Source organism: Numida meleagris, chromosome 12 (assembly GCF_002078875.1).
Source record: "Numida meleagris isolate 19003 breed g44 Domestic line chromosome 12, NumMel1.0, whole genome shotgun sequence".
NCBI lineage: Eukaryota > Metazoa > Chordata > Aves > Galliformes > Numididae > Numida > Numida meleagris.
In genome coordinates this window covers 12,816,934-12,826,363 of record NC_034420.1, presented here as the reverse complement: position 1 = coordinate 12,826,363, position 9,430 = coordinate 12,816,934, and the positions used below count along the sequence as shown (strand labels likewise).

Sequence of the window (9,430 nt, the reverse complement as noted above, 5' to 3'; positions counted from 1 at the left end):
CGCCCCGAGCGCACGGCGCATGTCCCGCCCGCTCCGTCGCGTCGCCCCGCATCGGCCCCGCGCCTGCCTCCCAGCCCCGGGGGGTGCACACCTTGCACGTGGATGCGCACAGCTCCTATCTCCACGCCTGTCTGTGCGCTCCCTGGAAGCTCACGCCTACGTGCACGCCGTCCCGCAGCCCCCGAGGACACACCTGCGTGCACACACGCACGGCTGTTCCTTTAGGGACTACAGACCACCCTCCCGCAGCCCATCCACGCACACCGCCAGCAGCTGTGCTGCTCTCAGCACCCACACACACCCCTTGCTGGCATGCACACCCCTAAGCACATACAATAAATCCTACTGCTGACCGTGCACCCAAATCCATGCCACCCCCGTGCACCCCGCAATGCTCCACGTATCCCACACGCTCCTCTCCTTTTGCTCCTTTTCCCAAACGCATCTTTCACACCCTGGGGCACAGCGAGTGGATGGCAGCGGCAGTGGGATGCCGGCAGGCTCTGGACATGGAGGTGATGCTGGAGCTCCAGGAGCACGTTGCAGCACAACGGGCACAGCCCCGGCCGCCTGCTCATGCACCCACCGAGCACCGACTGGATAAATAAACACAGCCCCACACTGCGCCTCGCAGGGTTGTTAGTTCTGCTCGCTTGCAGACACCAAATAGAGAAAAAGAGCTCGAATGAGAACCACGTGCTAGAGGCTTCTAAAAGGCATGAAAACGTCTTGTGTGCTCGACTGCTCTCGCTGCCAAACCTGGGGAAGAAGTCACCCTGTCCCTTCCCTGGAGCTGTCAGAGGGAACCCAACCCCAGCTGTTATTTTACCCCAGCGCCCCCGGCCCGGTGAGGCAGTCCTTAACCCTGGGAGAGCTGGATCATCGAATCACCCAATCGTTAATGTTGGAAATACCTCTTAGATCACCAAGTCCGACCCCAACCCATCCCCAGCACCCGCATCCCGCAGTGCCACGTCTCCACGGCTCCTGCACGCCTCCAGGGACAGCGACCCACCACCTCCCTGGGCAGCCTGTGCCAGCGCACCACCGCTCTTTCAGAGAAGGAAGAGCAGAGGGTGCTACTCGAGCTCCACTGAATCCTCTGGCACCCCAAAGAGAATTGGTTTTGGCTCCCGCACCTCCGCCCCTGCAGCCCAGCCGCGGCACCGCGCGGACCGGCCCATCCGCGCTGCCGCCTAACGGCAGGACACGGGGAGGGCTCACCCCGCCGCAACGGGGAATTTTCCATCACAAACACACGGTGACTGCGCGACCGGTGGGACCTTCCCATTGTTGCCTCCCTGGGAAACAAAAGGATCCTATTTTAATAGCTTGCCTCCCTCCTGCACGCGGGGATGGGAGCCCGAAGGAGCAAAACCTTCCCCAAAGCACGGGATAAAGGCACAGTGGGAGCTGCCAGACTCACACCAGCCCAAGGCACGGCCACGCAAACACCACACCAAGACGGCTCTGAGGACACCCGGGGACAGAACAAGGTAACCCACAAGGAAAATGCAGCTGGTTCCCGGACCGGAGATGGGTGCTTCCCCCCAGCTTGCATGGGGCTGTCCCCATCCCCAGCTCCTCACACCCAAACCCAGGGCCAGGTTGAAAAGGTTTTGCTCCACAGTGCTATGGTTTATTAGCAAAATGCATTTTTGAGATAGTGTTTAGAGGCAGACAGTATATACATGCAGGGCTGAGGCTGCACGGACAGCAGCTCAGAGCAGTAGTTTTCCCTGCATGTAGGAGCACAACAGCCATGTTCTGGGTAGGGCAGAGTCTCTCCACCCTGGCAGGACCAGGCAAGGACATTACATCCCAAAACACAGCTCTGCCAGGGAGCAGCATGCTGTGGTTGCATGCAACACAGCACGGGGAGGAGGGTGCGCTACCTCAGGAACCTGCTCAGCACAGGCAGTTGGGACAAGCAGGTTTTGCTGCTCACCAGCCCTGCTTTTGGCAATAGGAAGGTGTAGGAGGTGGCAGCTATGGCACATAGCACAGTGAGCTGCTCACAGCTCATGCCGCCACAGCTGCCCACATGAAGCACAGGCAGCAGCAGAGCTGGCTGCCTCCTCCTCCCTGCTGCACTCATGGCCTGCCAGCTCCACTGTCACCACACCTCAGGGCCAGCTGCCACTTCACCTGTGGTTTCAGGCAGTTCAGAGAGGTGAAAGGTTTCAGCAGCACGTGCTGCAAGCACCTGGGGGTCTGTCCTGCACAGGCACAGAAAGCTGAGCCTCATCAAGTGGGAATTCACAGGCTCCAGCCAGCACCTCAAGCTGCACTTAGCCTCCGCTTTGACCCTTCAGAGGGATACACACAATTCCACACATCCCAGGCCTAAATCACAACAGCCCGATCTGCTAGGCATCCCCCTCTGGAAGCCCAAGGCTGCCCACGCCCCAGGCTGTGCTGCACCCCAGTTTGGCTGAACCCCACAGCCTCCAAGTCAGGAGCAGGTATAACGGCTTTCTTACAAGCTTTAACGTCAGCCAAGCAGAGGGGAGCTGCACCGCTGTCCTTGGGTTGCTGCCGGCCCTGCGCCGTGCACAGAGCTCCCTCTGCTGCTGGCAGGCAGCACCTGGTTAACAGCTCTTACACAGCTCTGCAAATGCTTTCCTTGCCCCCCTGCTCAGTTTAAACACGGGAGTGGAGGCAGGGAAGGGCAGGCAGGCTGGTTCCACACCGGGGGATGCCACAGGGGCACAGCACCCCACTCCCTCCGGCGCTCACAGGGCCAGGTGGCAGATGCGCATGGGCTCCACGTTGTCCCTGCCATCGCTGAAGCAGGTGCTGAAGAAGGGGCAGTACCTCTCTGCTGAGACCTCGTGGAAGGTGAAGAGATGGGACATGTCCTTGGCATCAAAGAAAGCCACGGTGCCCTCCTGGCAGTCTAGGAAGACCCCCACTTTGCGGGGGGGCTGCTGGGGGAACAGGCGCACCCAGGGGGTGGCGGTGGCCCAGTACTCCGTCTTGTTCCTCAGGCGAAGCGTCCAGTAGCCATTCTCCGGGCACAGCTTCACCTTCGCTGCCCGGTTCACAGCCTCAGCAGCCACCCCCAGGTCCCACTTGGTTTTGCTGCCCACCCACACCTCCCAGTAATGCTGGCCGCTGTCAAAGGTGCGCGAGGCCATGACGTTGACACACTGCTGGAAGCGCCGGGGGCTCCTGGGGACAGGCTGGGCTCGCTCCCGCTCCGTCACCGCTGTCAGGTCTCTGGAGAAGACCAGGTTGGGGTGGGCTGACTCAGGGTCAAAGGTGAGTGAGGCTGGAACTGTGGAGAAGCCAAGGACAGTGTTTACAGGTTACACGTTTCCCCTGCGGAGCATCTGCAGCCCTCCCACCACACCCCATTGCCCCAGCACATCTATCCCTCGCACCCATCTGCTCACCAGGGCAGATGGACTGCAGCATCTGCCTCCAGAAGATGTACTGCAAGGGGCCACCACGGCTATCCCGGTAATGCTGCAGGTCAAAGGCAGGCGAGAGCTTGACACTCACTGAGGGCCTGGACAGAGAGAGTGGTGGTCAGTCCTTCTGCTGAGCTGCTGGCAAAGTGCACAGGAACAACACTCGGGAGCGCAGCAGATCATCAAGCACAACAGATTTGGTGAAGATTTAACACAAACCTCTGTAACAGTGACTTGCTCCCCCTGGCACTGAGCTAGCACAGCACACAGCTCAGGGGTAGATCTGTGACAGATTGAGCAGACAGAGCTGGAATCAGCAATGCTGCCTGCACAGCACTGACCCGCAGCAGCTGGCACCCAGCACACCCACACCCGTGCACAGGCCAGGCTGCTTCCCCAGGCAGAGAAGGGACTGGGACATGCTTCTCTACAGCAGCACTGCTCTAGGAAGCGCTACCCTCAGCTACTCTCACTGCTCAGACAAACCTGACCCTCAGTGTGAGTTTTGCAGACCCTCGAGCTGTGAGAAAGCACAGAGAAGTCAAAGCACCCAAATGAAGTCTGTGGTGCTGCCCTGCTCCCATTTGCAGCACGCATGGCTCTTGCACTCACCCCAAGCAGCACGTCTCCTGCACACTCTCCTCCAGCCAGGCTGTCTCAGCACGCATGTTCCCCAGGGAGAGCACCTAGTGCATGCTGGGGACCAGCCCCCACCTGGCACAGCACCAGTTGTCTGCTGAGCAGCTTGTGATGCTTTCAAAAGTCTAGATAAGAGCCCTCCCTCACATGGTCCCAGCCAGAAACAGAGATAAGCAGAGAAATCAGCTTCTTTCATGCCAGACACGTACCTGATATCCAGGCTCTCCACCTGCAGTGAGAACCAGAGAGAATTAGCAGTCATTGTCTGTAATTCATGCAGCTGCACAAATAAACTCCCTGTCCTGGCTCCTGCTGTCACGTAGCAGAGGAAACCAAGCCACCAGGACCCCCTCCACCCTGGGGAAAACTGGCTGGGCACCGAGGCCCAGGAGATTTCACAGGGATGACAGAAGGAGGAAGGCCTCTGAGACCCATCACATCCAAGGATCACTGCATCCCTTAGTGGACAAAATCTCCAGACTCAAATGAGTCAGGCAGACAATCCAGAGGGATGACAGCAAGAGCAACTTCCAGGTACGGCCTGGTGTGTCATTTAGGACTCTTCTCAGTCCGGATTAATGTCTGGAAGCAATCCTCTGCCTCCAGCCAGAGCCAGCCAAGCACACTTACCTCCAACAATGACACCTCTTCCATATTGCTCAGGGTCTGCTCTAAGCGCTCCATGTCTCTCCGCAGCACTGCCATCCCCTCCTCCAGCTGGTGGACATCCCCGTGCAGCCGTGCCAGCGCCTGCTCCTCCTCTTTGCCCAGCTCTGCCAGCACAGCTCTCTCCTCTTCCTCCAGGATCTGATGTAGGCGAGTGAACTCTGTCCGGATCTTGAAGTTCAGCTCCCCAGATGCTTTCTGAGCATGAGCAGAAGACAGTAGATGAGTCTGGCAGTTAAAACACACGGACATGTGAGATGGCTGGGCACGTTAACCCTGCTCATGGAGTCCTAGAAATCAGTTTCAGACATACCCACAACTTTTTGGAAGAAGAATGACACGTGGACAACTTCTGAGGCTGCATATAACCATAGGGAAAATGAAGCTCCACTGATAGTTTTGTTGCTTTAACTAAAAATCCTTGCACAAAGGTGGGAGCTCACAGCCCTCTCCCACATCATCAGGAATTTGCTTATGTTTTATACTAGAGCTCTTTTGCTTTTCTGGAGCTGCAGACTTCATGGATCAGGTTAGAATTCATTTCACATCATGCCAGACACCAAGCAGAGGTGCTTGATGCTGGTAACCTGCTGCTCTTTTCCTCCAAATACCTCAGTTTCAGAGGGCCCTTGTTTGTACTAGAGAAAGCTGTGCCAACTAATCTCTATAATCAAGGCTGATAAAATACTGTTACACTCTCCTCAGAGACGTTTCCCCCCTCTAATTTGTTCGATTGGCCAGTTAACCTTGTGGTGCTCCCACTACCTTCCTTTACAAGACACAGCCAATGACGTTTTCTTGCCTCTTTAAGCTTTTAATCTCTAAGAGCAATCTTAGTCTCCATTATATTCTAGCTGAGTTTGCTGAAAACACACATCCCCTTCTACCACCATGATACCAATCTCACTCAGACTATGCCTCTGGCTTTACCAGCCAGCCATGCACCCCAGCCCCTTTTTGCTTTAGCAGATGCTTGTGCTGACACACCAGATCAGACTTGAGTCTGAAGACCTTCTACCACCAGTTTAGTTATACCTCTGAACTACTTGTTCTTTCCTTAAACCTTTCCTTTCTTGGCTTTTAGTACTTCTACGCCACTCAACAAGGGAGCTTAGTCAGTCTGTGGTTTTTGTTTGTTTCAGAGATCAATGACAAGCAGGCAGCCCAGTACTACTCAAGTGTGGAGAGAAACACTAGAGAACCACTTGGGTACATCGCATCCTCTCAGAGCTGCACAGTAAATCTAAGCAGTCCTTGTAGCAAGGCCACTGCTCTCTGCAGCATCACCAGCGCTGCTGATCCAGCTCCTTCAGCTTTGCTGCCTGCCCTTCAGACACATAAGAGGTTTCTACAGCTTTCAAGAGTTAACCCTTCTCAAAGAACCAGCCTGCTGGATGAAGAGGGGTTGCTCAAGTAGCAACACATGGACACACAGCTCCTCTGTGAATGTTAACCCAGGACTTGTGACAGAGCTAGGGTACCACCTTGCTCAAACTTTACTCCACAACTCGGAGCCAGGCTGGCTCAAGCACAGGAAAGCAGAACAGATTAAAAAAAGGCAACAAAGTTTGGGAAGCTTTCATGGGCTCTGCTCCTTGCTTAGCCTGTCTTCACCGGTACTGGGATTACAGATGGTCACCTTCCCTTCTGTAAAGGCATCTCAGCCACTGACCAAATATCTGTGCAACTGCTACGGCAACCCTGCAGGCTTCCCCCAGGGAAACACCCACCACCACCCAGGAGGCCCCATGAAGAGCGCTGGCTCAGGCAGTTACCGTCAGGCCACAGATATTTTCCTGCACTGCACGCTTTTGCTGCAAGAATTTCTCCATCTCCTTCTGATGGGCTTGTAAAGCTTCTTCCAGGCGCTTCTGCAGGAACAAGGAAGAGCAGAACAGACCATTTCACTTTTTCTGCTGCAACTCAGGAGCAAACCCAACTCAAGGCCAGCACAGGAGGGAGGGCACAACCAGATTTCCCCAAAAAGCATCAAGGAAGGGGACAGACTTTTTGGCAAGGTCTGGTGGACAAGTGGAAACAGCTTCAAACTTAAAAAAATGGGTGATTTAGACTGGATAGAAGGAAGAAGGTTTTTTACTATAGGGGTAGTGAGGCACTGGCACAGGTTGCCCAGAGGTGGTGGCTGTCCCATCCCTGCAGACACCCAAGGTCAGGCTGGAGGGGCTCTGAGCATCTGATAGAGCTGTGGGTGTCCCTGCTCATTGCAGGGTAGTTGGACCGCACAGCCTCTAAAGATCTCTTCCAACTCAAATGATTCTACAAACAAGCACTCAGTGCGGAGCTTTAGAACTAGACGCGCACTTGTCGTAAAAAGCTAAATAAAAAGCCTATTTTTAAGGCTGGGACCTGCAGGCTGCGAGCGGGACACCTGTTTGCAAAAGGTCTGGAACCGGCCTGCAGGGAACTGACTCGCGCAGGGCCCAGCTTCCCGTGCAGCACGGCCCAATGCTGCCAGGCTCCTGCGCGAGAAGCGGGCAGAATGCACGAAAAGAAAGCGTCCGAAGGAGCACAGCGCACCCGGGGCCTCGCAGCAGGGAACCGCCCTCAGGAGGAGGAGGAGGAGCGGCAGGGAGGGGGTCCAGCAGCAGCACCGCCCCTCACCCTCGTCTCCGTGCGGGGCTCACCTGCACCTGGTGCCGGTGCTCCTGGGAGCCGCAGCGCCGCACCTTCTCCACCAGGCCGGCCAGCAGGTGGTGCGTGCGGAAGGCGGGCCGGGGGAACTGCCGGCGGCACTGCGGGCACGAGGCGACGCGGGGCCCGCTGGCCCAGTAGCGCTGGATGCAGGCCCTGCAGTAGTGGTGCATGCAGTCCAGCATGACGGGCTGGCTGAACAGCTCGCAGCAGATGGCGCAGGTCAGCTCCTCCCGCAGGCTGGGCTCCCGCCCGCCCGCTGCCATCGCCGCGCGCCCGCTGCCGCCCACGGGCCCCTCCGCTCCTTCCTCCGCGGCCGAGCCCGCTGCCGCTCGGGTTTAGCCGGGAGCTCGGAGTCCGGCCCCTCACCCCGCCGCAGAGCCCCAGCGCGGCCGCCCCCTGCTGCCCTCGGCTTCGGGCAGAGCGGCCCCGGGATCGCACAGCAGCGCGGGGTCCGGCCGGGGAGAGCAAAGCGGCCCTAGGGGCGCCCCTGGACACCGCAATCCGCACACCGAGCTCCGCAAAACCCACCCCGACCCACGCGGCCGCCCCGTAGCCTCCGAACTTTGAGTCTCCGGCCCCGCCCCGCCCTTCCCGTGGATTGACGTCCACTTCCGCCAATCGCCGTGCGAGCGCACCGCCCGCCCCTCCATTCATTGGTCGGGAGCGGAGCCCGGGAATGGGGTTGGGCTCAGGCATGTGACGTGGTCACGTGTGAGCGGGCCGGGGCCTCGTGGGGTGCGGCGTGATCTGCGCTGCGCTGCCGCACTGCTGCGTGGCACTGCGCTGCGTGGCACTGCGCTGTTCTGCTGTGCTCTGCTCCGCACAGATACACCACTGCTGCGTGGCGTTGCATGGCGGTGCACTACAACGCGCGGACACAGCGCTGCATGGCATGGCATTGCGCTGCTGCGCTCTGCACGGATGCACCGCTGCATTGAATTGCATTGCGCGGCACTGCACTGCACACCGCTGATGCACCACCACTGCACTGTGCTGCACAGATGCAGCGCTGACACGCGGCCGCGTTGCATGGCACTGCATGGACCTGCTGCTGCACTGAGCAGTGAGAATGTGGAAACAAGCACTGGGGGAATCCGTCCTTTTGCTCAGTGTGCTTCCCTTTGCCTGGTTTCCCTCGACCCAGGTTTGCAGCTCTGGGAGCATGCCCAGCTCCCCAGATCGCAGTGCTGGTGGAGGGCGGCTGGGATCCCACCAGCGACAAGCTGCCAGCCTGATGAGCCCCACTTACTGTAACCCTTTGGACCCTACCCACCAGTCAATTGCTCACGGCTCCCATCTGCTGATTGAAAATACACCACCAAGCACCCCCCCATCTCCAGTTCTTGTTCCAGCGCTCCTGGCATCTCCCCCCAGCCAGCACCTCTGAGCAGCCCGGCCCAAAGCCCCCGGGTTGGGCCCCGAAGCCTTTGCAGTCATGGCAGTGAGCGCGTTTTTGTGGAGCTCAGCCCCACAGGGACCGCTGTCAGCAGCACCGCTAGGGATGGGGTCCTGCAGATGGAGGGAGGGGAAGGGCTGAGGCTCCCAGTGTTTGCATTTCACCTTTTTGCTTTGTTTTGGCATTGGGCAGATGGTGGCTGCGGGGTGGCCCTAAGAGGTTGGGTTGTCCCCAGCCCGTGGGAAAAGACATGGGGCAGAGAGCAGCCAGCAGGAAGGGAAAAGAGAAAGAAGGAGAGGGGAGGTGAAGCGAGGTGACAGCCGTATCCCCATGAACGAACATGATGCATCTCTCTGTGACCTCAGCCGTGGGGACATGATTTAAAGGGCTTGGTTGGAAAAGCAAGAAGGAAATGAAGCAATGCTCGGAGATAAGATATCTTTGGATAAAGAGCTGGAGGAGAAGGGTGCCCAAGGGGTGGGCCGTTATTTGCCAATATTTTTTCTTCCCGGACCCAAATAACAGAATCACAGAATTGTTGAGTTGGAAGGGAGCCTTAAAGGCTGTCCATCCAACTCCCCTGCAGTGAACAGAGTCACCCATAGCCCCATCAGGTGCTCAGAGCTCAGTCCAGCCTGACACTGAATGTCACCAGGGA

At 57.8% G+C, this 9,430-nt stretch overlaps 1 protein-coding gene across 1 annotated transcript; it reads right to left on the bottom strand.

Annotated features, from left to right (window-relative positions):
* On the bottom strand, positions 1,494–7,956 carry LOC110405400 (nuclear factor 7, brain-like). Its single transcript, XM_021410662.1, has 6 exons — positions 7,367–7,956; positions 6,497–6,592; positions 4,686–4,919; positions 4,265–4,284; positions 3,399–3,514; positions 1,494–3,280 (listed from the first exon to the last, which is right to left on the bottom strand). Exons 1-6 carry the CDS (start codon positions 7,637–7,639, stop codon positions 2,736–2,738), a joined length of 1,284 nt encoding a protein of 427 aa, XP_021266337.1. The 5' UTR covers positions 7,640–7,956; the 3' UTR covers positions 1,494–2,735.

What these genes read in the sequence shown, in the direction of transcription:
- LOC110405400 (XM_021410662.1), bottom strand. Translation starts at nt 7,639, where the DNA reads ATGGCAGCGGGCGGGCGGGAGCCCAGCCTGCGGGAGGAGCTGACCTGC. An exon ending in GTGGAGAGCCTGGATATCAG is followed by an intron (nt 3,515 to 4,264) that starts GTACGTGTCTGG and finishes CTCTCTGTCCAG; the next exon opens with GCCCTCAGTGAGTGTCAAGC. An exon ending in GCTGCAGTCCATCTGCCCTG is followed by an intron (nt 3,281 to 3,398) that starts GTGAGCAGATGG and finishes GCTTCTCCACAG; the next exon opens with TTCCAGCCTCACTCACCTTT.